At 43.5% G+C, this 27,895-nt stretch overlaps 1 protein-coding gene across 28 annotated transcripts in view; it reads left to right on the plus strand.

Annotated features, from left to right (window-relative positions):
• LOC104912096 (uncharacterized) overlaps positions 1-27,895 on the plus strand; it is a 106,164-nt gene that overhangs the window by 16,746 nt on the left and 61,523 nt on the right. For 26 of the 28 annotated variants that reach the window (XR_014884658.1, XR_014884660.1, XR_014884662.1 and 23 more), the window contains exons 9-22: positions 807-931; positions 1,009-1,088; positions 2,185-2,252; positions 2,974-3,082; positions 3,895-4,041; positions 9,819-9,993; positions 12,037-12,150; positions 12,269-12,724; positions 13,954-14,122; positions 16,927-17,093; positions 23,407-23,529; positions 23,822-24,004; positions 24,477-24,772; positions 24,949-25,065. Coding sequence is in view for 1 of the 28 variants with exons in the window: in XM_085229284.1 (XP_085085410.1) it covers positions 807-931; positions 1,009-1,088; positions 2,185-2,252; positions 2,974-3,006 (306 nt within the window). In the remaining 27 variants the exon portion in view is untranslated. Of the gene's footprint in view, positions 1-806; positions 932-1,008; positions 1,089-2,184; positions 2,253-2,973; positions 3,083-3,894; positions 4,042-8,769; positions 8,917-9,818; positions 9,994-12,036; positions 12,151-12,268; positions 12,725-13,953; positions 14,123-15,551; positions 15,626-16,926; positions 17,094-23,406; positions 23,530-23,821; positions 24,005-24,476; positions 24,773-24,948; positions 25,066-27,895 lie in introns of those variants that run through there. The other 2 variants (XR_014884657.1, XR_014884679.1) reach the window with 2 other exon arrangements.

Here is a 27,895-nt window from a genome sequence, read left to right on the forward strand (position 1 = left end):
TGTTTTCTGCAGAAACAGATCAGCGCAATTTACAGCAGAGTAATGGGGACAAAGTAAAGGCAATTACTTTAGATAACCTGGCATTCATTTTTTATTAACTAGTGAGGAGTACTCAAGTTATTGTATATCTGCAGCAGAGCAGTGGCCGTGTCGGAGCAGCACTCGGTCTGGCTGCAGAGGGAATGTTGTTGTATGGTTGCAGAGGGCCCTGGAGCCCACAGTGGGAAAAATTTCCAGGGAAACCACAGAATGATAGAATGGCCAGGGTTGGAAGGGAGCTCAAGGATCATGAATCTCTGCCCCCCCTGCCACACGCAGGGTCACCAACTACTAGACAGACTGCCCAAGGACCATCCAAGCTGGCCTTGAACACCTCCAGGGATGGACGGGGCATCCACAGCCTCTCTGGGCAGCTGTTCCAGCACCTCACCACTCTCTCTGTAAAGAACTTCCCCCTGACATCCAACCTCAATCTTCCCTCCCTCAACTTCAAACCATTTCCCCTTGTTCTGCTATCCAGTGAAAAACACAGAGCAGCACAGGCGATTTAATGAGATGGGTGGAGGTTGGGTGGATGGATGGAAAGAAGGAAGGGAGGATAGCAGGAAGGGCAAAAAAGGAGGAGGAAAGGAAGAAAAGTACTCTGGGGATTCTCTTGTAATTTATTCAGACATTGCAAAATCCAGCATTTTCACCAGAAAGCAATATGGCAGTGCAGCAGGGAATAAGGAGCATTCTTTCTTCTCCTATTCACAAACAGCAGTGCCTTCTCTTCAGCAGCTTCTACCTATCTGCTTCCATTTCAGCTTCAACCGATGGACAAAGTACCAGGCAGACACACCAGGATCTCCAACTACTTGGAAATACCTGCCTTGGCCAAAGACATTTCTCATGCTCTCAGGAGGTTGTTATACGGCTATTTGCATAGCAGGTAACTTTGCACTAGCATCTGAAGTGAAGATTTCCACGTCCCTTGTTAATTTATGCCTGAATCAAAGTTTTCCCCAGGCTTGAGAAAATCCATCTAGGAGAGAGGAAGAAGTGCTGCAAGGATTTTATGATTTTTGCCTTCAAAGTCCAATTACAAAGTAAGAGCTTTATTTTTGGCAATGTTCATCCTAATGAATTACCAGCATGCTGTTTGCAAGCTGCAGATTGCTAAATAAACTGCCAGATAATAGGATTTAGTGTGTATTTTTAATTTGATGCCACTGCCCACAGCGCTAAAAAACATTTTTGTAGGAGTGCTTATAGCAATGTGTTCCCATTATTATGCACCTTCATTTAGACATTTCTTAGACAACATTATTAGCAGTAATATAGTCCCAGTCAATGGCACAGCAGTCCACACAATGCTTTCCTCCAAAGTAGTGGTCTTGCATTAAAGTGGTATGTGGATTTTAAGTCCTGTGAACGTTGTCAATCCTCCTGTAAAATACATTTAAAAATTTAAAATCTATTTTATTTTAATGGGTAGTTAATATTAATTCAAATGTCTGTCTAAAACTAGCAATGTTAGTTTCTTAATGTCACAAGAGGCAGCTGTTATTTTCTGCTCATATGTACCTACCACTCTTGATCCTTTCAGAGAAGATTTTTAGGAAGGTATCAAAGCTTTAAATAGCTTGTTTTCACCAATACTGATACAAGACTGGAGATAAACAAATACAGATGATAATAACCTGTGCCTATGTGGCCAGCATCCACACCTGAATGTAGATTTTGGAAAGTGCTTGCAAACCTGAGGCCAGGTTTTTCCAAGGAGAGCACCTTCTGCGTCTGCACTTGGCCACTGAGCTGTACCTTGGGGCTTTAGTGTTGAGCAAGGATCAGCATGTGTTCCTCAGGGGCTTCAGGTGGCTTTCCATGGGTTGGATAGGTGTGCACTTTGGGAAGGAGTGATGCAGCATCTTATTTCGCCATGTTGTCCAACGTTGTGTTGCCATGTCTTAAGCCAACTGCTGTGCTCTGCGTCCGTGTCTTGTTTCCTGCCTTATACTGCTGAACCAGTGCTTTCTCAAGAGTGAAAGACCATGTTAACAGTCAATAACATGTTTTCTTTTGGCAAAACCATTGCCTCCAAGTGTTCATACTGTTGACATGCAAGCATGACTACAACCTGCCTTGGTCCCCTCTGCTGGGGACTGAGGGATGTTTCATTGTCTCTGCCATTTGCGTCATCAGAATCATCTTCTGTTCCTCTCCTGGGCATCATCACCACTCTCAGGTCTTTGGTGCCAGTGACATGGCAGGTGAGTTGTGCCACTTGGGATTTAGTTGCAAGTTTCCCACGAATAAACCCTGTTCAAAGTCATTGCAAGATCTGTCTCTGTCTAGGAAGGGCATCCCCACGTCTTTGAGCCTGGCCAGGTGAAGGCTGTGATGGGAAGGAGTCAGAGCAGGGTTTCACAGTCAGTTGCCTTTAATCTCTCATCACTTCCACACGCTGACACCTTCGATCTTCCCTGGGACAAGCAGTGTGGAAAGGCTCAATGTCCCCTCGAAGTGACTATAGCTACAAGAGTAACTGCAGAAAAGCACAATTCCTTACCCAGCAGACTTGTTCAGCTGAATGTGCTGTTTGTTTGGGCATAGCTCAGTGAGCTCTGTTTCATGTTCTTCTTTTCCTGCGTTACATTCTGTAGGTTGTGCAGGGTATTAATGGAGACCTGATGCAGGGAGCACCAGCACCTTGCTTCCTTAGAGGAGCAGAGGATCTCCTAATGCTTCTGATCCCAGCAAGCTGATTAGAAACATCCTAAACATCCTCTGAGTGTCACAGTGCCACAGACAGCCAAGGGACAAGTTGGTCTTGAAAACTCATGAACAAAGCTTTTGTGTTTTCAATAAGACCTGTCCCATGTGTCTTTGTGAGCTTCCAGCAAAGCCGGACTTGGTAGGATTTCAGCAACAGAGGTGAAGGCTGGCAGGGAACTTACCTGCTGCAATAAACTCAAAATTACTTTTCTGTAGGAAAAATGGAGATGCCTGCCGGGTTTGGGATAAAGTTACAAGATGCCACAGCAAGAAACTGTGAGGGCAGTCAGTTCTGCCAGCCTCTGAATACAGATGAGCATGTCTGGTAGGATGAAACCCTGGGGCTATGGGGAATGGGTGGGCTGGACATTGGCAGGGTGTGGGGGACATGGGGCAAAGTGCTCATTTCATAACTGCAGGCACTGACAGGTTACAGTGTGCTGTGTGCATGTTGCTCAAAGCACTCCCTGAAATGCTATTTGGGTGAAAAATGTTTTTAAAGTTTGCTGAAACTTACATTTCTGCAAAGTATTTCTTTTCAGCCGTGTCAGAATATTTCATCTGCAGCGATAGCTTTTCACTTCCCCTCCAATACAAGTGTGTTCCACACAACCTGCTTTGTAATAAAGGCATTCAGGAATATTGTCTGAATGCCTTCAAACTGTAATCCAATGGGTACTTGAAGAAGTACTTGTTCTACACATTAATAAGGGCTTAAAACTGAATTTTCAGGCTTGCAAGGAAGTTGTTTCTATGTAAAAGTTTTCAGTTGGATCTGAATTTCACCATCTCCATTATTAAGCATTTATAAATCCATGGCTGTTGCATGTAAATTAACCCAATCTCATACTGGCCTTGGTAAAGCAGTGGTAGCTTTTTGTAAAGCTGGATTTTTCCATTCCTTCTGTAGATGTTAAAGTGTTGAGTTTGTTTGTGCTCCATTGATTTTGTCTGTAGCTTCCTGAAGCTCTGCCTGGAAGGCTCTCTCTTTCATTACTGCTTAACAGCACAGTGAAACAGGTACAGCAAAATCAAATAGAGTCATAGAATGTCTCTAACCAGAGAGCAGAAGGCAAAGCATCACAGGAAAATGTGCTTCAGTTTATCCTGAGTCTGTGCTTTGTCCATCCTCACAAGGTGAGTGGCTCCAGCAGGCAGACCCATGGGCTCCATCTATCTTGGGAAAAGGATGGAGGAATGGGTTTAGAGCTACAAACGAGTCTCAGGGACAACTTTTGGAACCAGAATTGGATATGGAGCTTATTTTCCATTAACACTTCAGAGGTATGTCTTCATTACTTGGCTTGAATCCATCACAACTTAGCAGGAAAAAAAGGAATCAAGGCTGACTGTACCTCACCTGTTTCTCAAACGTATCAGAAATGCTCTCAGATGGCAGTATGACTTTTTTTCCTCACTGAAAAGATCTTTCATAGGATGGAAGCTCTGAATTCCTCCTGGGGATGAGGGAGGGCAGGTGGGAGCCACTCTGCCCTGGTGGGATGTTACAGAGCTGCAGTGACTCACAGCAGCTCCAGCACAGCGTTTGTACTCTGCAGTCACCTTGAAAACTTCTACTGACATTGTAAGATACCTTTTTTTTTTCCTGTTAAAGCAATTGCTGTTAAAATTTGCCAGTGATGCTGCAGGTAGGAGATTTTAATGGAGAGAAGATAATATATTGGTGTTGTGGTGTATGAGCTGTGTACACTTGCTATGTTATGCTGTACTAGGAGCAATGTGATTGGAGAATTTTGTGTCCTAGAGGAAGATTTTTGGCAACTGACTTTGCTTGAAATAAATTCAGTCCACACAGTGCTTCTGACTAAATGTAAGGTGGAGAAAGGCAGCAGTGTCATGTGTTGAACCATCCTGAGGACATACATTCATTGCATTCAACTTTATCTGGCATGTCTTTAGTCTATTTTCACCTTGCTCCAAAGGAAAGGAAGCAATTTAGCAGTGGGTTATTAGAGTTAGGGTAGTATGGTTAGCTCGCAGTTGGACTTGATGATCTTTAAAGTCTTTTCCAATCTGAGCAATTCTATGATTCTATCAGAAACAGTGCAACCAGAGGAGGCTGTGGGTGACCTCACTATTCCCTGGAGGTACCTGGAGGGAATTGGAGTGAAGAGGTGTTTCTCTCCTTTCTCAGGTGGGAGGTGATAAATAGGGTGCGAGGAAATGGCCTCAAGTTGTGCTGAGGTGATTTACATCAGGTGTTAGAAAGAATTCTTCAAAGAGAGGATGCTCAGGCATTGGAACAGGCTGCCCAGGGACATGGCAGAGGTGTTTAGAAGTGTGAATATGGTGTTTAGGGACATGGTTTCATGAAGGAAGGTGGTAAGTTGGTTTGATGGTTGGACCTGACGATCTTTTTCTTCCTAGGTCTTTTCCAACCTAGATGATTCCATGAATCTATGATTCCAAGTATGATGATAACGTATATTGCAGTGTTTTGTTGGAGAATGTCTCCTTGTTGAGGTTGTGGATGCCCCATCCCTGGAAGCATTCAAGGCCAGGCTGGATGTGACTCTGGGCAGTCTGGTCTGCTGGTTGGTGACCCTGTACATAACAGGGGGTTGGAACTGGATGAGCATTGTGCTCCTTTTCAACCCAGGCCACTCTGTGATATGATTCCTCACCAGGGCTGCTACTCCAATACTTCTCCAAGTATCAATCCACTGTAATTTATTATAATTCTGTGCTGCTCACGGGGGTCAGAGAGATGACTTTGTTGTCCTCTAATTAAAATGGTTTACACTGTGAGCAAACCTTGCTGTATAATGAAAGAAATAACAGAATGATGTATCATATCATCTCTTTAAATTATTTTGTTTATTGTCTGTGTTAGATATTAAAAATTATGTCATAAAGTGGGTAGCTGCAGAGAATTTCAATAGACTTGGCATCAAGGTAAGAGACAAATAATAAAAACATCTCAGCCTCTTTTATAACCGAGCCCTTTGCAACCGTGGAACACTAAAGCTAAAATGACTTTTTGCCAATAATTGCATTTTGGTTCTTTAAAGCAATATAGTCAAACCTCTGCAGACTCCAAACTACCAGTTACGGGATTTGTATCTCTGCTAAATGCAAAATTCAATTCAGCGTTCAGTTGTTTAAAATTTAAAATCCAAACTTAAGTATGTCATAAAAATTGGACTCCTAGTGGTACTTACTTGTCTGGAAAAAAAATTGTCTAATTCAGTGGAATTCATGGGCATTGACACAACATTGGAGTTTGTTAAATAGATAGCACTGCTTTAACACACAAAGCAAGAAACAGTTGCAATGTTGAGCAAATTATATAAATACATTTGTTTAAGCAAAGGAGTCATATCTGCATCAAACAACAAGTTAGCAAGACTGTCCCTTTGTAGGTCTTAACTGTGAAGGTAACGGTGGCTTGCAGTGCTACCAAAATGCATATGGTCAGATTGGTTTGCACTTTTTCCCATTGAAAGCAGAGATCCGATATGCTAACGCATTATGGAAATGAAAAATAATATGTTAAAGACTCTGCACTCAATTTGAAGTTCCATTACGCTGGGCACAGAACCTATATGTAGCCTTGTTACTGGCGGCGTGGTCTGTATGGTGTTTCATCGGTGTGCTAAGGAGCAATCCGCGTCCCTGTGATGTTACTTCTGGCGCATACTAACTAGCAAGGAGCTGTGGTTTGTGGCACTGATCCAAAATAACAAGTTCACTGGGTGTATTAGCTCACTGAGTGCATTGGTGCCTGTGGGTGACCTCTTGCATTCGTGCAGTGCTGCAGCTCTTCTCTCCCCCACGCTCAGGGCCACCAGGTTGGATTGTGCCAAGCCAACCCCAAAGCCCAAGCTGCAGGTGTCACAGCAAAGCACAGGTTTGCTCTGTTTCGGGAATGGCCAGGAATCAGAACCTTTGTAGGGAAAGAAAGTTCAAGCAGCGTAACAAGTGGCCTTGTTAAAATCAAATTGGCTGCAGTTGGATCAGTGCCCTGCTTGAGGCCGTGATCTTAAGCATAAGCAGCACGGAGTTGCCTGACCCTATAAAGCACACTTGTAACTGAGTGAGATGCTATATTGGGCTTTAGCACTACTAATTTGAGATTTTGTAGTACCTGGACATCTTCCTTCTGGTGAAAAGAATTCCCACCCACTCTAACAACACTGCTGGCAGTGGCTGTAATGGGTCACATACGGTCGTTCACCCTTTTCCAAGAGTGCTGCTGCTGCCAGCAAAGCCACCGCCTGCCCTGCTGCTCCTGCAGTGAGAAGGGAAGCCCCGACCATCATTTTCCTTTGCTCACCTATTGCAGATGCCTACCCAGCTACACCGTATGTTCACAGAAAACAAACGCTCGAGAAACTCCTATTGTTACTGTGAAATGATCATTAATGGATCATGAATGGATCTTATCAGTGATTTTTGGTGGACTAATAAGGGTTTAGAGGGTCAACGCGGTGGACCTCTTCTCCTCCCTCAGAGTCTGTTTTGGATGTGGAATATTGAACACCAAATTACAACTGAGCAGGGAGGAATACAAGTACTTATCCGCACAGACCTATTGCCAGCTCGCTGTCTCTGTGGTTTTATCCTGCATGGGACGGGCAATCTCCTTCCCGACCTCACTGTGGAGACTTCCATTTGCAAGGCAATGGGGAATTCCTGCAACCCGTGATATTTTCTACTGGATTTTAGGTTGTATCAGCTGCGTTGCAGAATTTTCCATTAAAATACCTTCTTTATGCAGTTTTGGGGGAAAAAAATGTATTCATAAAATCCCATTACATGAATTTTCATAAAGGTTTAATGTAAGCCCCTTTAAAAAGAAATGACTAAACCTTGAAAATACTATCTTTGCATTTAATGCACTAAAATAGATACGAAACATTTCAAGATACATTAAGAGATTTTTGTGAAAATATTTACGTGATGGAAGAAAACATTTCCAAAAGCACCCATAATTCCAGTAAAAGTAATAACTAATAAGTACATCCTCCTTGCAGCATCGTGCAGACTTTTATGGAGAAAAAGATGACACATCCTACCAATAGCATTGCATGTTAAAGAAGGCATTAAAACATCTCAGAGCTGCAAATAAAGAAATTAAAAAATGGCAGGAAAGTAAACGTCCCACATCTAGGAGAAGTGCCATTAAATATGCAGTTCCCAAACATAAAACTGTTGTCTTCATCCTTAAGTTTTCACAATACTACATAGAAACGAGCACAAAATATTTCACTTCAGACTTGAGAAAATCTCCCTGAAATTCTAATGAAGGTCATAAAATATACATGAAAAATATATGGGAGTGCAGAGAAGCAACAGCCAAAAATTGACTGAAATTTAAGATTTACGCGAAAGTGGCTCCTCTTCTAGAAAATAAAGACCCCCTTTGGCTGCTCATGTGTATCTGAGGGCCTCTGAGCCCCACACAATGGCTCAGGACTCTCTCATCAGTAACCTCCTGTAAGCTCCAGGTTACTTCTGCCCCACAGCCACCGAATTAGCTCTTGCACATGCATGGGTGCCAGCAGAGCAGGCATCACGGGGCACCAAAGGAATAATGAGACTTTGTGATCTTGAGACTGTGGGTAAATCTGAGCCTGGATGATGTGAAGAAATCCTTACCTGCAGTTTGAGCTGTTCTTAGAATGGCAGTGGTGCTCCTACTGCTTTCTCTACTCAAATTTAAAGATTCCCCCTTTCCCCTTAAAAAGCCAGCTGTGATTCCCAGGCACAAAGTTGCCCTGATTATGAAGATTTGAGGATTTTATTGGTTTCCATTTACAGCAATTTTTCCCATGTAAACACTGAATTTAAATTCTCCAGCTAGACACTGTGTAAAGAGAATAACAATCATGTACAAACGTTTTGCTTTACAGTGTTGTGTATATCTATCAGACTGCAAATGGCAGAACCCTCCAGCACAGGGCACAGGGATTGTTGCACCCTTTTTTCACTTGGTGCATTCTTCACATGTGCCACTGTCCACTGCTTTCTCTAAATCATAGATTCATAGAACGGGCTGGGTTGAAAAGGACCACAATGCTTATCCAGTTCCAACCCCCTGCTATGTGCAGTGTTGCCAACTACCAGACCAGGCTGCCCAGAGCCACGTCCAGCCCTCCAGAGATGGGGCATCCCATGCTCGTCTGCAAAGCCCAGGTGAGAAATATGGTGGGACTTGATGACATTAGTGGTCTTTTCCTACCTTAATGATTCTGTGACTATAAGAAACCAGAAAGCCCAAAAGCTCATGGAAGTCCTGTGAGGTGTTTGCCTTTGCAATCAGCAGGATTGCATTGCATGCACGTGATGCAGCCCCTTAATTAGTTGTCTTCCAGTACCTAAAGATAGCCTATAAACAGGAAGGGAGCCAACTCTTTGAAAGGGTGGACAACAGCAGGACAAGGGGAAATGGTTTTAATTTGAAGGAGGGAAGATTTAGGTTGGATATCAGGGGGAAGTTCTTTACAGAGAGAGTGGTGAGGTGCTGGAACAGCTGCCCAGAGAGGCTGTGGATGCCCCATCCATCCCTGGAGGTGTTCAAGGCCAGGTTGGATGGGGCCCTGGGCAGCCTGGGCTGCTATGAAATGTGGAGGTTGGTGGCCCTGCTTGTAGTGGGGAGGTTGGAGCTTCATGATCCTTGAGCTCCCTTCCAACCCAAGCCATTCTGTGATTCTAAGAACCCCAGCAGTGTGTCCAAATGTAAATATATATAAGCCAGTTTTATATATATATATATAAATAAATATATATGTTAACTTTCCTTATTTGACCCTTTTCCACCTATAAAAAGTAAAGCTTTTCAGCCTTGTTTGGTGAATTAGCACTGGGAATTTTGGCAATCAGCACTCACTGAGATTCCTAGCATTGTAGATAATTCAAATGTAAGTTAATGCATTTCTTACAAGAAATAACAAACTCAATCTTTTTTTTTTTAATCATTTTTTTTTAAATAATAATCCTTTCAGTCTTTACTAACAGATTGTTTGCTTTGCAAACTATTTCATGAATTTTCTCAGAATGTTTATGATCTGTTCATCAGTAATTCCTTTTGTGCTTAGAATAATGTCCAATAAACTCCAAAGGAGAACAGCAATAAGTTCCTTCAGAGAAATAAGTGCATCGCTGTGGATTTCCATGGAAGCACAACTGCAAAACTGCTGTGTGTTGAAGTGAAGCAGCTTTGCCTGCTGCCTCCCTCCCTGCACTTCTTCGAGGTACCACAGCGGTGCTCAGGTTTGTCTTCCATGCATTGATGCCGAAGGGAAAGCAATGAGGATGGGAGGAGTGGGTTGCTCAGTGGTTGCATCCCCTCTGCTGGAGCAATGCTGGAGGGGTGGGTGAATGCAGATGAATGCTCACAAAGGGTTGCTTCTATATTTTGCTCCAAAGTTTGGGAAGGAGCTGAAGTGAAGCTGAGCAGATAAGAAGCAAGAGCTGTGTATGGCTGATTAAATGAAAGGCTCAGTCATGCAGGTGCAGGATGCCCACAGCAGGGGTGAAAGGAAAAAGATATGTACCAGGTGCACATGTGCACAGGCTGTGACTCTGCTCCCCTCCCAGGTGTTTGTCTGTCTGCTCAGTGGAACAGGAATCTCAGAGGCAGACACCAGGCAGAGGAGGTAAGATCCCAGCCAAGAAGATTTAGAGTAGAAGGGAAGTAACTGTGTTTAATGGGGCAAAGAAAAAGAAGGTTTAGGCAAAAGCTGAACTTTGAGCCTGGCAGGATGTCGTTGGAGACCCGTGATTAAAACTCCACTGAAAGTAACAGAAAAGCACTCCGAGGAAGGACCTGCCCCAGATCCTGAGCCTGAATGGTTTGTGCTGATCTGTCAGTGAACTCAGTAACCCAGGAACTATGGAAATACGGTGGTAAACTACACAGGTGAAAAATGTGTGTTGCCTTGGAGTTCCATAGAATCACAGAGTGGCCTGGGTTGGAAGGGACATCAGAGATCGTGAAGCTCCAATTCCCACACCACAGGCAGGGCTACCAACCTCCCTGTCTAACACTGGACCAGGCTGTCCAGGGCCCCATCCAATCTGACCTTAAGTTTCTCATTGTATTTTTTTTATTGTCAAATTAAAGCACTGATAGCCATATGGGACCCTGTTTACTATTTTTCTGCAGTCAGCTTTCCAACACCCTGCCCACATGTACTTAAACTGAATGCTATGCTTCACACCGATGGTGTTATGTTTTCAGGAGAAGAAAGGAATAACTTTGCTGTTCTGCATGGAAGATGCAGGGTGTGGAAGCAAAGTCTCTCCATAAAAGGGAACCAAGGAAAACAAAACTGATGAACAGCAATCAGTAGCCTCATCTAACTGAAAATAATACTTGGTCTAATTTCCATAAAACATATTTCCTGTTGGAAAATAACATAATGAGTGATATAGGGAACTTAAAACCTCTTCCTTGGTAGTTATTAAATTCCATGCCCTTTCTGCTTGATTAACTTTTTAGCAGATTTGGCTTGAGGCTGTTTCAGGAAATATCCTAGATGGATGTTGGATCTAATGACCCACTGCACCAACAGCTTCAATTATTCAACATGAAGAAAATGTATTATAAAAGCTCATTCATGATAGGAAATTGATAAAGCTCTCATCTGATCTCCCTACTTGGTAGGAATATGGGAAATGCTATTTGTTGTTTTTTTTTTTTTTTTTTTGCGTTTTTGGGGTTTTTTTTGAGTGAAATGCATGGAGAGCCATGCTGAACTCAGCATCTCCCAACATGACCTCTGCATTTATTTGTATATATAATTTTTAGGTTCTAGTAGAGAAACATGGATTTGAAATGCCCCATCCCTGCAGGCATTCAAGGCCAGGCTGGATGTGGCTCTGGGCAGCCTGGGCTGCTGGTTGGCGACCTGCACACAGCAGGGGGCTGGAACTGGATGAGCACTGTGGGCCTTTGCAACCCAGGCCATTCTATGGTTCTATGATTCTTTGAAGCAAGGCTCCAAACAAGCTGGAACTGGCCAAGTTATTAAGTGGTGCTCAGGGAGATGATTATATTCACTTCAAATTGCTCTGTGCTCCGAACTACTGAAAGTGAATATACTTAAGGATTAATGGAATTTACTTTTGTCTTTCTTAAAGAAGAAAAAAGGGCTACTTAAGTCAGCAGTGTGCTTGTCGTGCATCTGAAGACCCAGAGGTTATGAAAATATGGTGCAATCTTTTCAGTTTTAAAATTTAATTAACAGGAAAGGAGCAAAAGGAATGCCCACAGTAATTGTAATTGATCAACTTGCATTCTGTTTTTTGAAGGTGTGAAGAAATGGATAATAAATGGCTCCTTAATAGCATGGGATGTCAGAAGAGGGGAATCTGAAATCAGTTTGGAGGAAAAAGAGGGAAGCTCATTTTTACTGAAGAAAGTAGGTATGTCATAAGTCACCCTTACAAAAGGTGCTTCTTTTTTACCAGTATTTGATGAATTCTGTAGAAAAGATGGATGAGGGATCTGCAGTTTTTCTCACTATGCGTTTTTTCTTTAAAGTTCAACCCCAAACTCATGCAGCCAAAGCTCTGCGTAACTCCTGTGAGTGACTGAAGGCGGGGAACGTCTGGATGGAGCGAACCAAAGATGAAAGCACTGAGTGGGACTCCATGCACTGTGCAGAGGAGCAGAGCAATGCAAGAACTGCTGAGTGAGAACTTCTCAGTTCATTATCCCAAGGTGCAGTCACATGGTTGGTAGGACTGGCTGCTGGAGTACCAGGAACCCACGGTGGTGTCCATGGCTGTTGTGCCTTCCTGTTACACCCATTGCTATGCTGGGGTAGCTGAGGGTGAAGAAAGAGATTTTCAGAATAATTCTTCAGCAAATACAAAAAAAAAAAAAAAAAAAGAAACTGTGTAGACAAACAGACAGAAATCTGTCTCAGTAACCCCAGCCGCCACTATCTGCAGAGAATTAAAAAATGGATATCTATGCCTTAAAGCAGATCATCAGGTAATACTGTAATCCTTGGTATGTCTGCGGTTTTCCTTGCCTGGAGAGTACTTTCCCCAGTTTGATGCATAACTCATTTTTAGTAGGAAAATAGGACTTGCCAATTCCATAGGTTCACCAAAATTTCCTTAATCATTTAGTAATTATTTTTTGCTGTTACATGGGAATGCAAGTGAGACCAGGTGATCTTTGAGGTCTTTTCCAACCTTAACGATTCTATGATTAGTGATTCTAAGTATAATCTTGATTTTGAAATTGAAACTAAACAAAGTCATTGTTGTCCATTCAACATGAAACATTCAACTGGGTTTCCAATGGAGCACATCTTTGGATCGGCATCACTGAATTTTTACCAATTTCCACATTGCACTAGAGCTTCCGATGGCTCCATGGCCATTCTGCATTGTCCCGTGCCACCAAAGAGCTCCTGTGCCCTGGCTATCCCTACAAGCAGGGGTTTTTAAAGAAAGCATGCCCAAGGGAACAGGTTGCCCAAGGAGGCTGTGGATGCCCCGACCCAGGAGGCATTCAAGGCCAGGCTGGATGTGGCTCTGGGCAGCCTGGCCTGGAGATTGGTGACCTGCACATAGCAGGGGGTTGGAACTGGATGAGGATTGTGGGCCTTTTCGTTCTATCAGCCTATGATGGTTATTACATACTTTCTCTTGTAATAAAAGAAATAATGAATTGCTCTCATCTGGCAACTACTTTTATTTTCTTTAACACTTGAAATGATCTTCTACCATCAACACCTTATTGCCAGTCTTAACTGCTGAGAGATAATCTAGCGATAATGTGCTAATTACTCTTCCTGCGTCAATATCTCAGATAAATGCTGAAGAGTTGCAAGATAATTAGTATTTAACCAATTAAGATAGTTGCAGGTTCAGGATTGCAGCTCTTGGATGTATTTCCCTAGCAAATTCAGAGAGAATGCAGTAATTTAGCAGCATTTTCAGAACTAAGCAGTGGAACTGGCCAAAGAGAATATTTTTTACTTTAACAGCGACTGCGGGATCTCACCTTTCCCTCCCAGCTGTCTCCCAAGCTACCTCCAGCTTCTCATTAGACATTGTTAGATTACAGTTGTTCGATTATGGCTTTGACCTCAGGTAACCCCACAGGTTGTTTTTTTTTTTCCCCACGTATCGGTAATGTGGATAAGTAGAAATATCAGTCTGTGAATTACGATAAAGATCAGCATAGCTTTCCTTCCTCTCTTCTTGCAGGCTGTGCGTCCCAGTGGAGCAGTTCCCAGAAATGCTGTAGTGCCTTGCAGTGAGCCCTCCGTGGTAAAATGTAGGAGAGCTTACCTTGCTGGTTAGCAAATAATTCCCCAGAGTCTGAGGCGGAAAAATCCATCTTGGCAGCTGAACAACTTTGCCTGTTTGTCTGCAGGTAGGGCACTCACGTGATGAGAGATCTAAAACGGGTTAATGTTTGTGTTGATTACCAATGAACATGGCAATTGCTACTAATTTTTATACAAATTGCATCAACTTCAAGTGAATGTTAACTATCTTCTCTAGCAATCATTTCTTGCCAATCACACAGCTGCTAACCATGAGTGCTACCCAGCAGGTCTTCTTGTGAGCTATTATGGGATGATGAAAGGGTAACTCAGCCCTTGGGAACCTCAGGTTCCTCCATGCCTGGCAGCACAACCTCTTGCACGGATGGATGGGGGCACAGCACTCATCTGGTGGAGGTGGGAGTCAGCACTGGCTGTGTAGGGGAGGTACTTCAGGTGGAGCCAATTTTGGATGATGTGCTGTTGAGCACTTCCCTCATTGCATGCATCCAGCGGTGGCTTTAATGGTCACACAAGGTCCTGTGAGAAGAATTCTTCAAACACTGGCTTCTTACACATGAGTCACTGAAAGCTGTTCAATGCTTTTGGGTGCTACTTAGAAAGTAGTCTTTGTGTATTTCTCCACTTATAACTTTTGGTTACTTTCATTTGGGATTTCACCCAACAGCTCCTGGATTTGCCATCACAGCAGGTATGCTGACTTTTAGTCATAGCACATAGGGGTCAAGTAGAAATGAAAGGCTTTTGTCCTTGTGTGATGTCCTGAGAAACAGCACCCAAGAGCAGAGAGGGAACTCAGTGAGTGCCAGGGCTGGTGATGCTGGTGGTGCTGGTGGTGCTGCTGGGCAGACCTCAGCGCTGCCTGGGGTCATAGTGAGCGCAGGAGGAGCCAAAGCAGCTTTGCTTATATATGTGAGTAGGGACAAATAAATGACTCTATTTATGAAAATATGAATATTTTTGAAAATAATAGGTATCCTTGAATGAGAAACTCTAATTCATGGCCAAATCACTAACAGTGATCTCATATCTGTAGCTGTCTGTGATGAGGGGCTGCATACCTACCCTAAGGCAGGGGCTATTTATCACCTTGATTCTGCAGAATCACTTTCTCTTTCAGCTGCTTTTCCACTTGCTGCAAACTCCTTTTCTACACAGAAGCTGAAAGAGATTGCTCTAATTAAGATATGCTGGAGCAAAGTTAATTTTCAGAGTTTCTTCCAGATGCCAACAGGAACACTGTAATTATTGTATAGCTGAGGTAATTGAGCTCAGCTTAATATGGTGCTGGCTTACCAAGGGCCAGCCAAATGCAACAATGCAAGCAATGAACAGCTTGGTCACAAATATAACCAGCAACGCTTGAAGTAAGTAACACTGAGTGTATTAATGCACACAGTCCTGCTACTGTGGCTGGGGAAAGGAGCTGGAAAATTCTGTTGTCTTTCTCAGGCTGTATATGACTTCAGAATTTGAAGAAATAAGGTGTTTAGCATGTTTTTCTGTTTCTTCAAGTCAGCTGCTTGTTTGCCTTTATCTGTTCACATTTTATGGGAATGCCTTCTTCCTTGAAAATGTTTGTCCTTGTGGTGAGTAGCTGGGCCCCCTTTGTCAAGTGCAGCCTAATGGGGAGAGAGCAAAAACCCATTGTACAGCTTGGAGAATGATGGGGATACACTGGGAGCTGGAAGTGTCTATTTAACACCAAGAATTGTTTGTCTCTCCTTACGCAGGTTGTATATATTTAAATATAGTTCAGAAAGAACTTGCTTTCTTTAACTCGTATTGATTTCAGAGTGCTTCATGAACAATGCTCACAACATAGATGGTTAAATGAGCTCTGCTTCTCAGGGAGATCACAGAATACTGAGGAGAGCTGGAAAATATATAAAATATAGATGGATTTTCCCTGGTCCTGTCAGGGTGCTGATTATTTCTCTTATTGGGTTATTTCCTTGAATCTCACAGATGCTGGCAGAGCTGATCCTCTCACCAGGGCAAACCATGCATGGCTGGGGAGGACACTTGCACTTTCCCTGAGGGATAAGGGTGGAAACTCTGAGAGTGTGGTGGTTATGGGGCGGTCACAGAACTGTGTTTGTGTGATGTTGTGAATGGTGGGTGGGTGTAAGACAGCAGGAGGCAGGCTGCTGAGGGGCTCAGAGGGTGCTGGGACGTACCTTGGTGTGCCCATCGCTGTCCCCGCATTGGTGTGCATCTTCTGCTGCACCCACAGCCCACCCAGAGGAGCCGTCATTTTTGGGGGTTAGGGACTGGCTCTGGTTCCTCAGACAGGCAGCAGGAGGAAGCCCTGCTGTGCGGGTGACACACGAGCAGTTCTGCTTCATGAGCAGGAGACAGACACAGCTATAAATTGTGTAGACAAGCAAAAGAACTCTGACAAGCTCTTTGGAGCTAAAATTTACTAGAGAGGGATTTTTCAAAAAAATATTATTCCACTTTTTTTTTTTTTTACATATATCCTTTAGGAGTGACCTTTATTAATTTTTCCTACAATGCTAAATAATTAATTTTTAGTGTGAAAGCTGGAATTAGAGACTGCAAGCATCAGTGCAACCTGAAACCCTCCCCCTGATATTTATCCAGTATTTATTTCTGCCTTTAGCATTCAAGTGATGCAGTAGATAATTCAGAAGAATATATGATCAAATGCAGCCTTTGAGCTGGGAGGACAGGCAGTGATAGTAGCTCTTCTGCTGAAATAACCTTTCGTGATTTCTTTCCCAGGCTGTTGTCTGCCTTTTCCTTTAGTTCTCCCTTTAATTTGACTCTGAGCTATATCAACCTCATCTGCTTTACATTTGTACAGAAATCCTCATCTTCAAAGTGTTACAGAAACATTAATTAATCCATTCTTGCTATGTGATAGAGCACAGGAGGATCCTGGCCCTGACTGAGAGACAAGAGAATTGAAACTGCAGACACGGATTTCTCGGTCCCAGGAGCCCTGAGCCACTGTGATGATATTTGCACCCCATAAACCTGCCAACCACTGGGAATTTTGTTTTCCAGCACCCTGCTTGCCTTGGATAGTGGGTGAGTAATGGGATCATAGAATCGTAGGATAACTTGGGTTGGAAGGGAACTCAAGGATCACGAATCTCCGACCCCCTGCCACATGCAGGGCCACCAACCTCCACATTTCATAGCAGCCCAGGCTGCCCAGGGCCCCATCCAACCTGGCCTTGAACACCTCCAGGGATGGACGGGGCATCCACAGCCTCTCTGGGCAGCTGTTCCAGCACCTCACCGCTCTCTAGAGCAGTAAGATGCTGGAATGCTCCAACATTGATGGTGGCATCACAAGAAGAGTAAGATCTATTGTGTCTTGGGACCTGGAAGCAACTTCAGACTTTTTCAGAGGGGCTCACAGACTGCATCTCACTGAAGGTGTTTTCTGAGGGCTGAACATACTCATAGCTCTGTACCTGGGTGTGTGCTTCATAGGGTAAGGAGGCAGCAGAGCCTGCCCCATGGCTTGCTGTGCACAGGCCATCATCTGCATTGTGGTGGCTGCTGAGCTGGGTTAAAATCTACAATTTCTACTTTTTTTTGGGGGGGGGGAGGGGTTGAAAGGTGCAATGAGTGCAGCCGGGTGCTGTTTGTAAAAATGCATGCAACTTCAGTTATGGCCTGTTTCCAGATGGAGCTGCTGGTGTGGGTGGTCACAACAGTGCTCACAGCAGCTCCCCGTGCTGTGGTTATTCAGTGTTTTACAGCATGATCATTGAAGCAAGATCTGGTTTTATTTTGTTTTTAAATGAGAAAATGGTGTGTTAAATAGCACAGCAAATGCTGACAGTGAAGTGTCCAGAGGGCAACACATGAGTTCCATTGGTTTATTCTGCCCAGAGCAGAGGAGGTTGAGGGAAAGCCTCACAGCAGTCTACATCTTGGTGGCCCTACAGCTTCCTCATGGCCCTACAACTTCCTCATGGCCCTACAGCTCCTCATAGCAGCCTCACAAAGCCCTCTGCATCTGTCTTTTTCCAGACAGAGGCCTTCCAGCACCACCAGCATCCCACCCTGCCTGCAGAGAGCTCTCCAACACCTGTGTAGCTCTCCATCAGGAAGATGCTTGTGTTTTCCAGAGGGCAATGCAGGAAAGGATGTCACCAACATCGTGCTTCTGACATGCACTCCTGTAACATCCCCATACCAGACAACAATGCTGTGTCAGAACCAAATCCCCATTAGGAGAGCAGATCTTCCCATGGTTGCACTGTCTCGTTTCTGTGCGTGCTGCCAGGCAGCCGTCACACTGAGGAGTCTCAGGATGCTGGTGCTGCACTGGCTGTGCTCCCACATATCAGAGCAGGAGGATTTGATGTGGCATCCTAATAGCCCACAGGAACGTGTGTCAGCAGGATTTGTGAAAGTGTCAGGTAGGAAAGAGAGAGCAACGAGAGCGGGAGCCCAAGGGGTGTGTAAAGAATGCAAGGAAGCTCTGCGTTATTTATCCATTAGACTTAAAGTGAAGTGAAAAGAAGAGTGCAAAACACCTCTCATCTAACAGGGCAGCCCTCTTCTATGGAACATTTCCTTTTTCCCCTCATTTCTTTCCTGGCCATTTCTGTTTTATGACAGTGACTCAGGAACACACATATAGACAGCCTTAACCGTGGTTTTGATGTTGAACCAAGTGGTGAAGCAGTGCGTTCCAGAGCAGTTTTGGAAGCCACAAATAACCTTTTTCACATATTGTCTTGAGGACTGTTCCTGTGACCACCTGAGGGTCACTACTTCTTGTAAGAGGAATAAAATCACGGTGCTGAAAATTACTGCACATTGGAGTGGTTTGAATCACTGCAGGTGAAGTTCAATCTGCAGTTACCCACTATTTCCACAGGCTGGCAAGTCTGGGGCAAGCAGCAGATCTATGACGAAGCTTTACAATCTCAGTCCAAACAAATTTCTTATCTATGCAAATTAGAAGTAAAAAGAAATTACGCTTAGAGGCGCCAGAAGTGCTGGAATGTGACTATTTCAAAGAGCAACTTCATTAACTTAATTTGGCCATGCACAAACACTATGGGGATGTGGTACAGTGCACTGGGCCGTTAGCACATAGAACTGGATTGGAAACTGCTTCTATCTGCCGTTGACAGATGGTTCATTTCATAGAAAAACATCAGGAAGTATATTAAAAAGAAAAAGAGAAAAAGAAACCTGGAAAGTTTCTCAAGGGGTGATGAGAGAGAGTTTCAGGGGCCATGAATCTTTGCAGGATGATTAAAACAGCAATCGGTAACTCACGCTTCACTCTAATGATAGAGCTGGAGATGAGTTGTGCCTGTCTTACTTGTGACTCTCCCTCCCTGTATGTTGCCAACATTATTATTTACACTGCTCCGTTGGGTTTGGATTACAATTCATATGCAAGAGCGAGCAATTCCTCCAGCAGAGAGGCTGAGATAAAAGTCAGTGTGGCAATGTACTGTTATGCTGTGCAACAACAGCCCCGTGTTGCTTAGCAGAGGAAGAACTGAGTCTGGATAGTGCTGGTATTCACCCCCTTTTTGATGAGCATCATAGTTTCAGCCTCGTGTCTGTAAGGCAATGTTTTCAGCATTGATCTGGTCAACAAATTAATGGGCTTAGAACAAAACTCAATTTAAGACATCCCTTCCTTACAGTGAACGTTTCATAGAATTATGGAATCATAGAATCATTAAGGTTGGAGGAAACCTCTAAGGTCATCAAGTCCAAATGTCCATTTACCATCAGTATTGCCCACTAGACCACATCCCTAAGTACCACATCTGCCCTTTCCTTAAACGCTTGTTATGTTACTAGTGTTGGGAAGGCCTACCAGAAAAAAACAGAAAACTGAAAACCCACATACACTGGCACTGGAGATGTCTCTGGATGGGACAAAAGCCCTTGAGAGTTTAAACTGAGCTGAAGAGATCTCACTCTGTGGAGTGTCACAGCTCCTCTTTAAGAGGGGTGGTTCAATTCCATGATTCTCGCTTTTTCTTTCATTCAGAAGTTGGTTTGATTTACTAGCAGAGCAAATAAAATTGCTATGTATGAGCTCTACAGAGACTGAATGGGAGAGATGAGCCCCCGAAAGGTCACCTACCAAAGTGCTCTATGACATCCAAAAAAACCTGCACGTTAGTGTGTAGCAGCAACAAATGGACCTTAAGACATCTTGAATTGTCCAACGGGGAGAAGAAACTACTTGCAGAGGATGAACGAGGTATTAATATTTGTGCTAGACTTTAATTCTTACAGCTGCAATCTCAAGGAAAGGTCTGTGTTTAAGTTCCCCTCTCACTAACAGAGCTGGCAGGGGAAAGCAGGATCTGGAGTCGGCGATAGATGAGATACTCAGGCAATGTTTCCTTAGGGTGATGCCTGATCATCTCTGGGAGCCTTTTCCAGAGCAACTTAGCAAGTGTGAGTGAAAGAGAAGAAAAGCCAGCCAAGGGCCAGGACCAGTGGTGTCAGGAACAATCATGAGTGGTTGCTGAGCTGTCTCCAAGCCCTGGAGCAGAAGGGGATGCTTCAGCAGCCATGGCAGCAAGAGGTTATTAGCACCACAAGTAAGGCAGCCACAGTGGCAGGCTGAAGGTATAAAAGCACAGAAGAGGTATTCATTCTTTTTATAGTGTTTTTATTTTCACTGCAGTGGGGAAAAAAGAAATACACTACCACTACAAATTGCTATTCTGATTAAACTGGAGGACACCTGCCTCTGGTATTGGTGGAATTAAGCTAATTATCCTTTTATTGCACCATTCTCGAGTCTTTATGTAATTCTTTGTTTTTTTTCTTGTCATTGCTGCTTCTAAAATACTTCTATTTAAACTGTGTGATGGATTTCTCTCATAGATCTGCTTTCCTTCTTTACAGAGGAAAATGTTTAAGTAGTAAGCAGCTCCCTTTCATTCTCTCCTCAGTTATTAGGTAAGGCCTAATTATTAATTATTTTTTAGAAAAAAAAAAAAAAAAGAGTTAAAAGACTGCATAAATTTTATAAAATCTTCCCAGCTTCAGCTGAAATAGCTGCCATGTCCCTAAGTGGTGCAAGTCACATCAGTAGTTTGGTTTGCTTGCCCACTCCTGTGATGTGGCTCCACTGCACCAAGAATTTCTTGACAAGTTGTAGGCTTTCAGTACACACAATAGCAAACCATTAGGCTTTAATTGGCTTTCAGGTGTTACAAAAGAGAGCAGATAAATTATTTAATAATTAAAATATTTGCTTATTTTTAGGGTTACTCAAGTTCCAGGGACCTCCCATTCAGCGGAAAGAATATCCAAGGAAAGCTTGTTCACTGAAACCATCGTTTCTTGGGATCTAAGCTCTCAAAATAGTTTCTTATCACATTAAAATGTACTGGGGAAAATTGGGATGTTTGTGTCGAAGAGCTCTGCCCCCTCAGAGCTCTGACCCTGAGATCAGGAACAACGCTGAGCTCCCTGAGATGTGATAGTGCTGAATCTGTGTTCAAAGGTGCTAATTAAATGTGCGTGTTATCTCAGGTCGTCACACTGCTGGTGCTGAGAAATAAGAGCTTGGCAGTGGGAAAAACAACCCCTTAAGAACCAACATAGCTTGCAGAACAAGAGAAGTGCTTGGGCTGAGCTCAGCACTCTCCTCTCTCTGTCTTGTTGGTGCTGCTCAACTTCTTGGTGTGGCAAAGCATCCCCAGGGGATGCCGAACAGCCCAGCATGTTCCTGGTGAGCCTAACACGCAGATTTACACCCTCAGGAAGGGGGAAGCAGATGTGGGAAAGAAAGTTATTTTTTTAGCAACACAATGAAATATTTTCCTGCCTAAACGCACTATTGACGTCTTGCTATGTGTAAATGTCTTTTAGGGTATGCTAATTCTGGGAAGGACAGTATGTTTCTGCTGAAGTTTTGTCATTGTTTTTTTTCCCACTGCTTTTTCTATATCATACATAAGAATTCCTGCTCTGGGTGATGCGCACACCTGGGATTGAGATTGAATTGCCTCAATAATAGGTAATGGGAAATGCAGGAAACAATTGCTTTGTTCTGATACCTCCCCTTCTTTATGCCCTCACGGCTTGAAGACAAGGCAGCAAAGGCTTGATGAGAAAAACATAGACTGTGCCAATGAAGCCCGGAGGAGCAGCAGATAGAACAAAGACTTTCTGAGCACGTCTGTGGTTTTCTGTGGGGATGTCCTCAGGTGTGAGACTGAGCCTCATCATCCCCTGCTGCCTGCAGTTCTCTGCGATCCCACAGGCTTTACTTCTCTTCTGCATTGATTACCTCATTAATTACTGCACAGTGGTGTTGGTCCACGTGATGAACCTGGCAGTTCTAGACTTGGTGCTGAGCTACAACTGCGTTGGTGTGTGCATGTAGGGAACCTGTTGAGCATATAAACAGGAGGGAGAAACGGCTGTTTGTGAGGGTGGATAGTGATAGAACAAGGGGGAATGGTTTAAAACTGAGACAGGGGAGGTTTAGGTTGGATATTAGGATTAAGTTTTTCAGCCAGAGGGTGGTGAGGCACTGGAACAGGTTGCCCAAGGAGGCTGTGGATGCCCATCCCTGCAGGCATTCAAGGCCAGGCTGGATGTGGCTCTGGGCAGCCTGGGCTGCTGGTTGGTGACCTGCACACAGCAGGGGGTTGGGACTGGATGAGCACTGTGGGCCTTTGCAACCCAGGCCATTCTATGGTTCCATGAACCTGTCTGAATGTCAGCAGGCATGCACCTATGAACAAGTGCACACACATGTATACATGTGCAAGTATATACACAGCTTGTCTACAGGATGGTGTGGCTGGGAGGCAGTTTAAAGCACAGGAAGACAACTTTGGACCCGTAGCATCTCTGCTGAACACATTGGGAGTACCTGGCTCAGCACAGATCCTCAGCACCAGCCAGCTCCAGCAGCGTGGGCACCTGTGCTCAGCTCCCTGGAGCTCCTCAGATGTTGATGGGGGAAAATGGTGCCTGAATGCTTGGGGAAGCAGAGACCCAACACTGTGAGTGCTGCATTTCCATGAGGATGACATTTGTACATTAAAAATATCCCAAGATAAATGGCAGCTTTTCTCATGGGCCTTTGCCACGTGTATGAATTCGGTGAGTAAAACCACTAAAATGATGATAATGATTTTTATCCCTTAGGTGATGTTCTACACCAATTGCTCTAATAGCCAACCATTAATTTGATATGTTGCTTTCACTAAGCTCATTTCCTCTTACGTGATACTTTCAGTGCAACCGCTTAATACCTATTGTTTGTTGTTTGTTTTTCTTTGTTTTGTTCTGTTTGAGGAGAGGAGGGATGTCTTTGTCGGTTTTGTTTGTTTGTTTGTTTGCTATCACAGAAATGCCTTTTATTTTCTGCAAGTGATGGGATGACTTTCCTGCTCATGAAGATGAAGGACAAGAAGTGCTTTGGACTGAGGTCCCCCCACTAATCCACACCATCACAGCCATCCACCATATTGCTCTTCTCAACCTGGACCCAGAGGTAACTCGTGGGAATGATGGCTGTGAGCTGGGGTTAAGCTGGATATATGGTGATGCACTGTGGCCATTTGGCAGACTGCTCTGTCTTATGGAGCTCAGGAGATCCAAAGTCAGGTCTGCTTGTTACTCCTGAACTTTATGCAAAGTACAGTTTCCAAACCATTTTCTGCTACGCAATCCTTCTGAAATGAAGTCGGGGAGCTGACTTTTCTCCCAGCTGGGATCACCTTTGCAGTTGCTGGTACTTTCCCATTGGCTCACCCTGGTATCTCCTGCTTTTCTTTGATCTCCAGGCACAGCAAGAGTTTTGTATAGGGGAATTATTCCAAGTACAATTTACTTAAGAAGCCTTATCTTCTTCAGTGCAGCTCAGCCCACACCACCCAGCACAATCACATGCAAAGGCAGAGGCATGAGCAGCACAGTCCCCTTGCAGAGCAGAACCGGTGCTCCGGACAACATTGCCTCATGAAAAGGTGCGGAAAAGTATTTCTATAGTAAGCTGCTTTTTGTCTCGAGAACATTTCACTATATCAAGAGCTTCACCACTGCAAGCTTTAGCCATTGTTGCAGATATTTACAACCCGCAGGCGGGGAAACCATCACAGATGTAAGGTGGGAAAAAGTACAGATACATAAATTTAGCTTACACACGTCTGACTGACTGTGGGTGCAAGTGCAAAAAAAATAGGAGTCAGGAAGAAATATGGGTGGCATTAATCTCTCGCCATGAATGCGGCGACATCACCTTTCCAACACAATTGCTTTTTATTTCACTTTAAAGAGACTTTGGCTTGGCTGCCAATAGGAAAAATGAGATTTTTATGAAGAGGTCTGTGAGGAACGCTGCGATTAATCTTGAGGCAAATCTCAGACTTTTCTGAAGAAGTTTCTACTGAGCAAGATGCTAATTTGATCATTTCCACTCTTTTCTGCATTTTCCTTTAGGATACAGTGAGAAATTCTAAGCATTAAACCTAATGCCAGTCCTTTGATTACCCAGTGAAGGGGAGCAAGCTGAACTGCCCGTGATGGATTGACTTCTATTAAATTCTTCAGGTGTCACCATGAGTGTGAACTCTATTTAAGTAACACCGCTAGAGACTTATTTTATTATATAATTGATAAGAAATATAGCCTAGGAAGCCTAGACAATGGAAGTGACTTCTACAGGAAATATTTCACTAAGAGACAGCTACATGGGAACGTACTGGAAGCAGAAAATTGAGTTAAGAATTAAATAGGTAAAAAATAATTCTTCACATATCAGAAAGCTCTACTGTTTTGTTTTTTTTTTAATGGACTTTGGGAGGGACTGGCATTATTTATTTGTAGGTGTAAAATAAAACAGGAAGGGCAGTGGCTTAAGCAGATGGGGCTTAACAAGGCTTCTTTCCTTTGCCCCACCACCTCAATATAGGCATTTGGCTTATGGGAAATGAAGCCAAACTCCAGAGTGATGGAAAAAGGAAAGGGGAAAAAACATCCAAACAGTTGATGAGTTGCCAAGGCAACTTCAGGAAGATGGACATCTAAGGTAGGAATGAACTTTCATGTGTTGGGAAGGATGCTGAAGGCTGAGAAGGGGGGTAGGAACACAGTGCTGAGCCAGCAGAAGCCCAGCACTCGCATTTAATTCAAGTTAACTGGAAATGAAATAACATTTTTTTGTTTCCAAAGTGTTTTTCTACCCTATAGCTTTTATAGCACTTTAAAATGAAGACCCCTCTCTGCTTTCAAAGCCAGTTTCAAGAAGTAGATTTTTTCCATTGGGTGTGTTTGCTCTAGTCTGCATCTAATGCTATCAAACACGTAAGACAGTAAAAGTTTGAATTAAATTTTTGAAACTCGACGCCAAATCCCTGCCACGGAGCTGGGAGGATACGAGTCACCTGATGATTATTTCTAACAATGGTCAACTAATGGATTTCAGAGGTGCAGATCAAAAGGTTATTCTCAAATATTAATTGTAATGAGATGAACAAGCAGCAGGCTGTAACTCATATGGTAGAATGAAATCTTTGCTAAATTGTCGCATCATAAAGAAAATTGCTTTTTTAATTTAATATTTCTCTTTCAGCTGTTTCTATAGAGACATGCTAATTTAGGAGCTTAATTTATTATCTGGAAGAATATTATGCCAGATACAAGTTTTCCCCAAATCACTTGCAAGTGAAACCAAAGGCTCACGTAAGCAAGGCATGTGAGCAACAGCGCAAATTGCTTCCATCATTACTGCATAATGGGAAATCATGTAATGGCTCATCATTCCTCTGGCAGCAAAGGAGTGGATAATGATGCTCTTTGCTGCTAGTTCGGTCACTGAAATGCTGTAAACTCAGTGGTGATAAAAACAGCCACCTTTTTATTAGAGATGTAGCATGGCAGTGGCAGAAAACCATTTCTTGCTTGAGAAAATGTTAGTCCTATCTAACAGTTGACCTGGAACACGCTGGAAATAGACAACAGCAGCTGCCTGCTCTGCTTCAATCTGTCACTGTAGCCTCATTATCTTTGCAACAACTGGAGGAAAGTCTTTGATAAGTGTTTTCTCTATAATCCACCCAGCATGAGGGAGGTCATGTCCACAAACTGTGCTGTAAAGAGGAAACATCTGTGTGCCCACCAGTGACATGTACTCGTTTTCATCACCATTGCTTGCAGGGATGCCACCTGGCCACGTGGCAGCTTCATCCCACCCTGCCCTAACAAGGGCCAGCATTTGGAGGAGCTCAGCTCCTGACTCACTGCATCTCATGCCCGTGCTTTTCTGCTACAGAATAGGTCTTGGGATGAAGGCCACCAACTCCTCTAGGAACTTCCCAAGCAAACAGCTGGTCCTGCTGGTGTGAGGAGTGGGGGTCTCCCCAATGAGGGATGCTATGTGGACAGAGTGCAGACTGTGCAGCACCTCATTTCCAAAAGCTGCCTAGTGGGGGACCAAAGCTGGAATAAAGGCTTTGTGACATTTCTTTCATAACGTCAAATATTATTTAACTCTTCAGACATATTTTATTGAAAGTGTCATAAATAGAGGACAGCTTGATCATGCGGGTTATCTTCAGTTTGAGTGACCTGGTTTTTATCACATCGTTTTGTCATGTGAGGCAGCCTACAGTAGAAATGACCATATATTATGAAACGATGCATATTTCATAAAGTGTTTAAGGGAAGGGATAACAATTCAGTCCAGTTAGATACGGGGATATCTCTAGATTAAGAAACCACCAGCCAGTTACCAACTATGTTGAATCAGGGGAGTAAATGATTCCTTCAGATGTGGTTTGTGCAGAGCATAAACTGAAGATTTGGCAGAGGGGAAGAAAAAGACTACTTTGCCAATCTGTCATAGGCTCTGAAAGACTAGCAGTACTAATAGGAAGCCTACAGCTCATATCTATGTATATCACATATGGTGCTTCTACCATACGTGATGTGTATATATATAATATCACGTGTGGGATGCTTCCTGCCCTCTGACACTGGTGCTTCAGCTCTGAGCCAGGAACCGACCAGGAGCACAGCTCTAGGAAGGCTGACATTGCTTTTAATGTTTTTACAGCGTTTTAGAATTGTTTTGTTTGATTTTCCTTTTTCTCTCCTTTGTACTGAGACGTGTACCCTTGTTTTATATAGCAAGCACAGCTCTTTTACTAATTAGAGGCATTTCTATAGCACTAAAGTTTAAAGATGAACCTTGAGATCATTACCTCATTACTTCACCGCCACCAGTTGTTATTTGCCGCTCACAATTGATTTCCCTTTATAATAAAACATTGTGTTTCATTTCCTAGAGATTGATTCACAGCCTGCTGAAGACTGGAGAAATCTTTGCAGCAAATTGTGTCCTCCTTGGGCAGGAGATTGCAGGGCATTAGTAGTCCTTCTTGGAGCAAATTAGAAGCCTTACCAGGACAAAGACTTTGTGCATGAGATAGATGGGCACTGGCCAGGGGCAGCTCATGAAATCCTTTTTCCACTTTCAGCTTTAACATTTATTTTATGTATTTTATCAAAAAAGACAAAGTAACAGAGAAAAGGGAGAAGTCACAGGTGAATATTCTGCAGAGGAAAATTTTCCTCTAAGTGAAGGAAATTATGTTTGACAAAGATTTCAGAATTCAAGGTTTTAATTCCAAATTGGGTAACAAATATTTTGAGCTCATATCATAGAACCACAGAATGGCCTGGGTTGGAAGGACCTCAAGGATGATGAAGCTCCAACCCCCCCACCACATGCAGGGCCATCAACCTCCAATTTATTACCAGCCCAGGCTGCCCAGGGCCCCATCCAACCTGGCCTTGAACACCTCCAGGGATGGACGGGGCATCCACAGCCTCTCTGGGCAGCTGTTCCAGCACCTCAC

The sequence above is a fragment of the Meleagris gallopavo genome, chromosome 8 (assembly GCF_905368555.1).
Source record: "Meleagris gallopavo chromosome 8, MGAL_WU_HG_1.1, whole genome shotgun sequence".
In the NCBI taxonomy this organism is placed as follows: domain Eukaryota; kingdom Metazoa; phylum Chordata; class Aves; order Galliformes; family Phasianidae; genus Meleagris; species Meleagris gallopavo.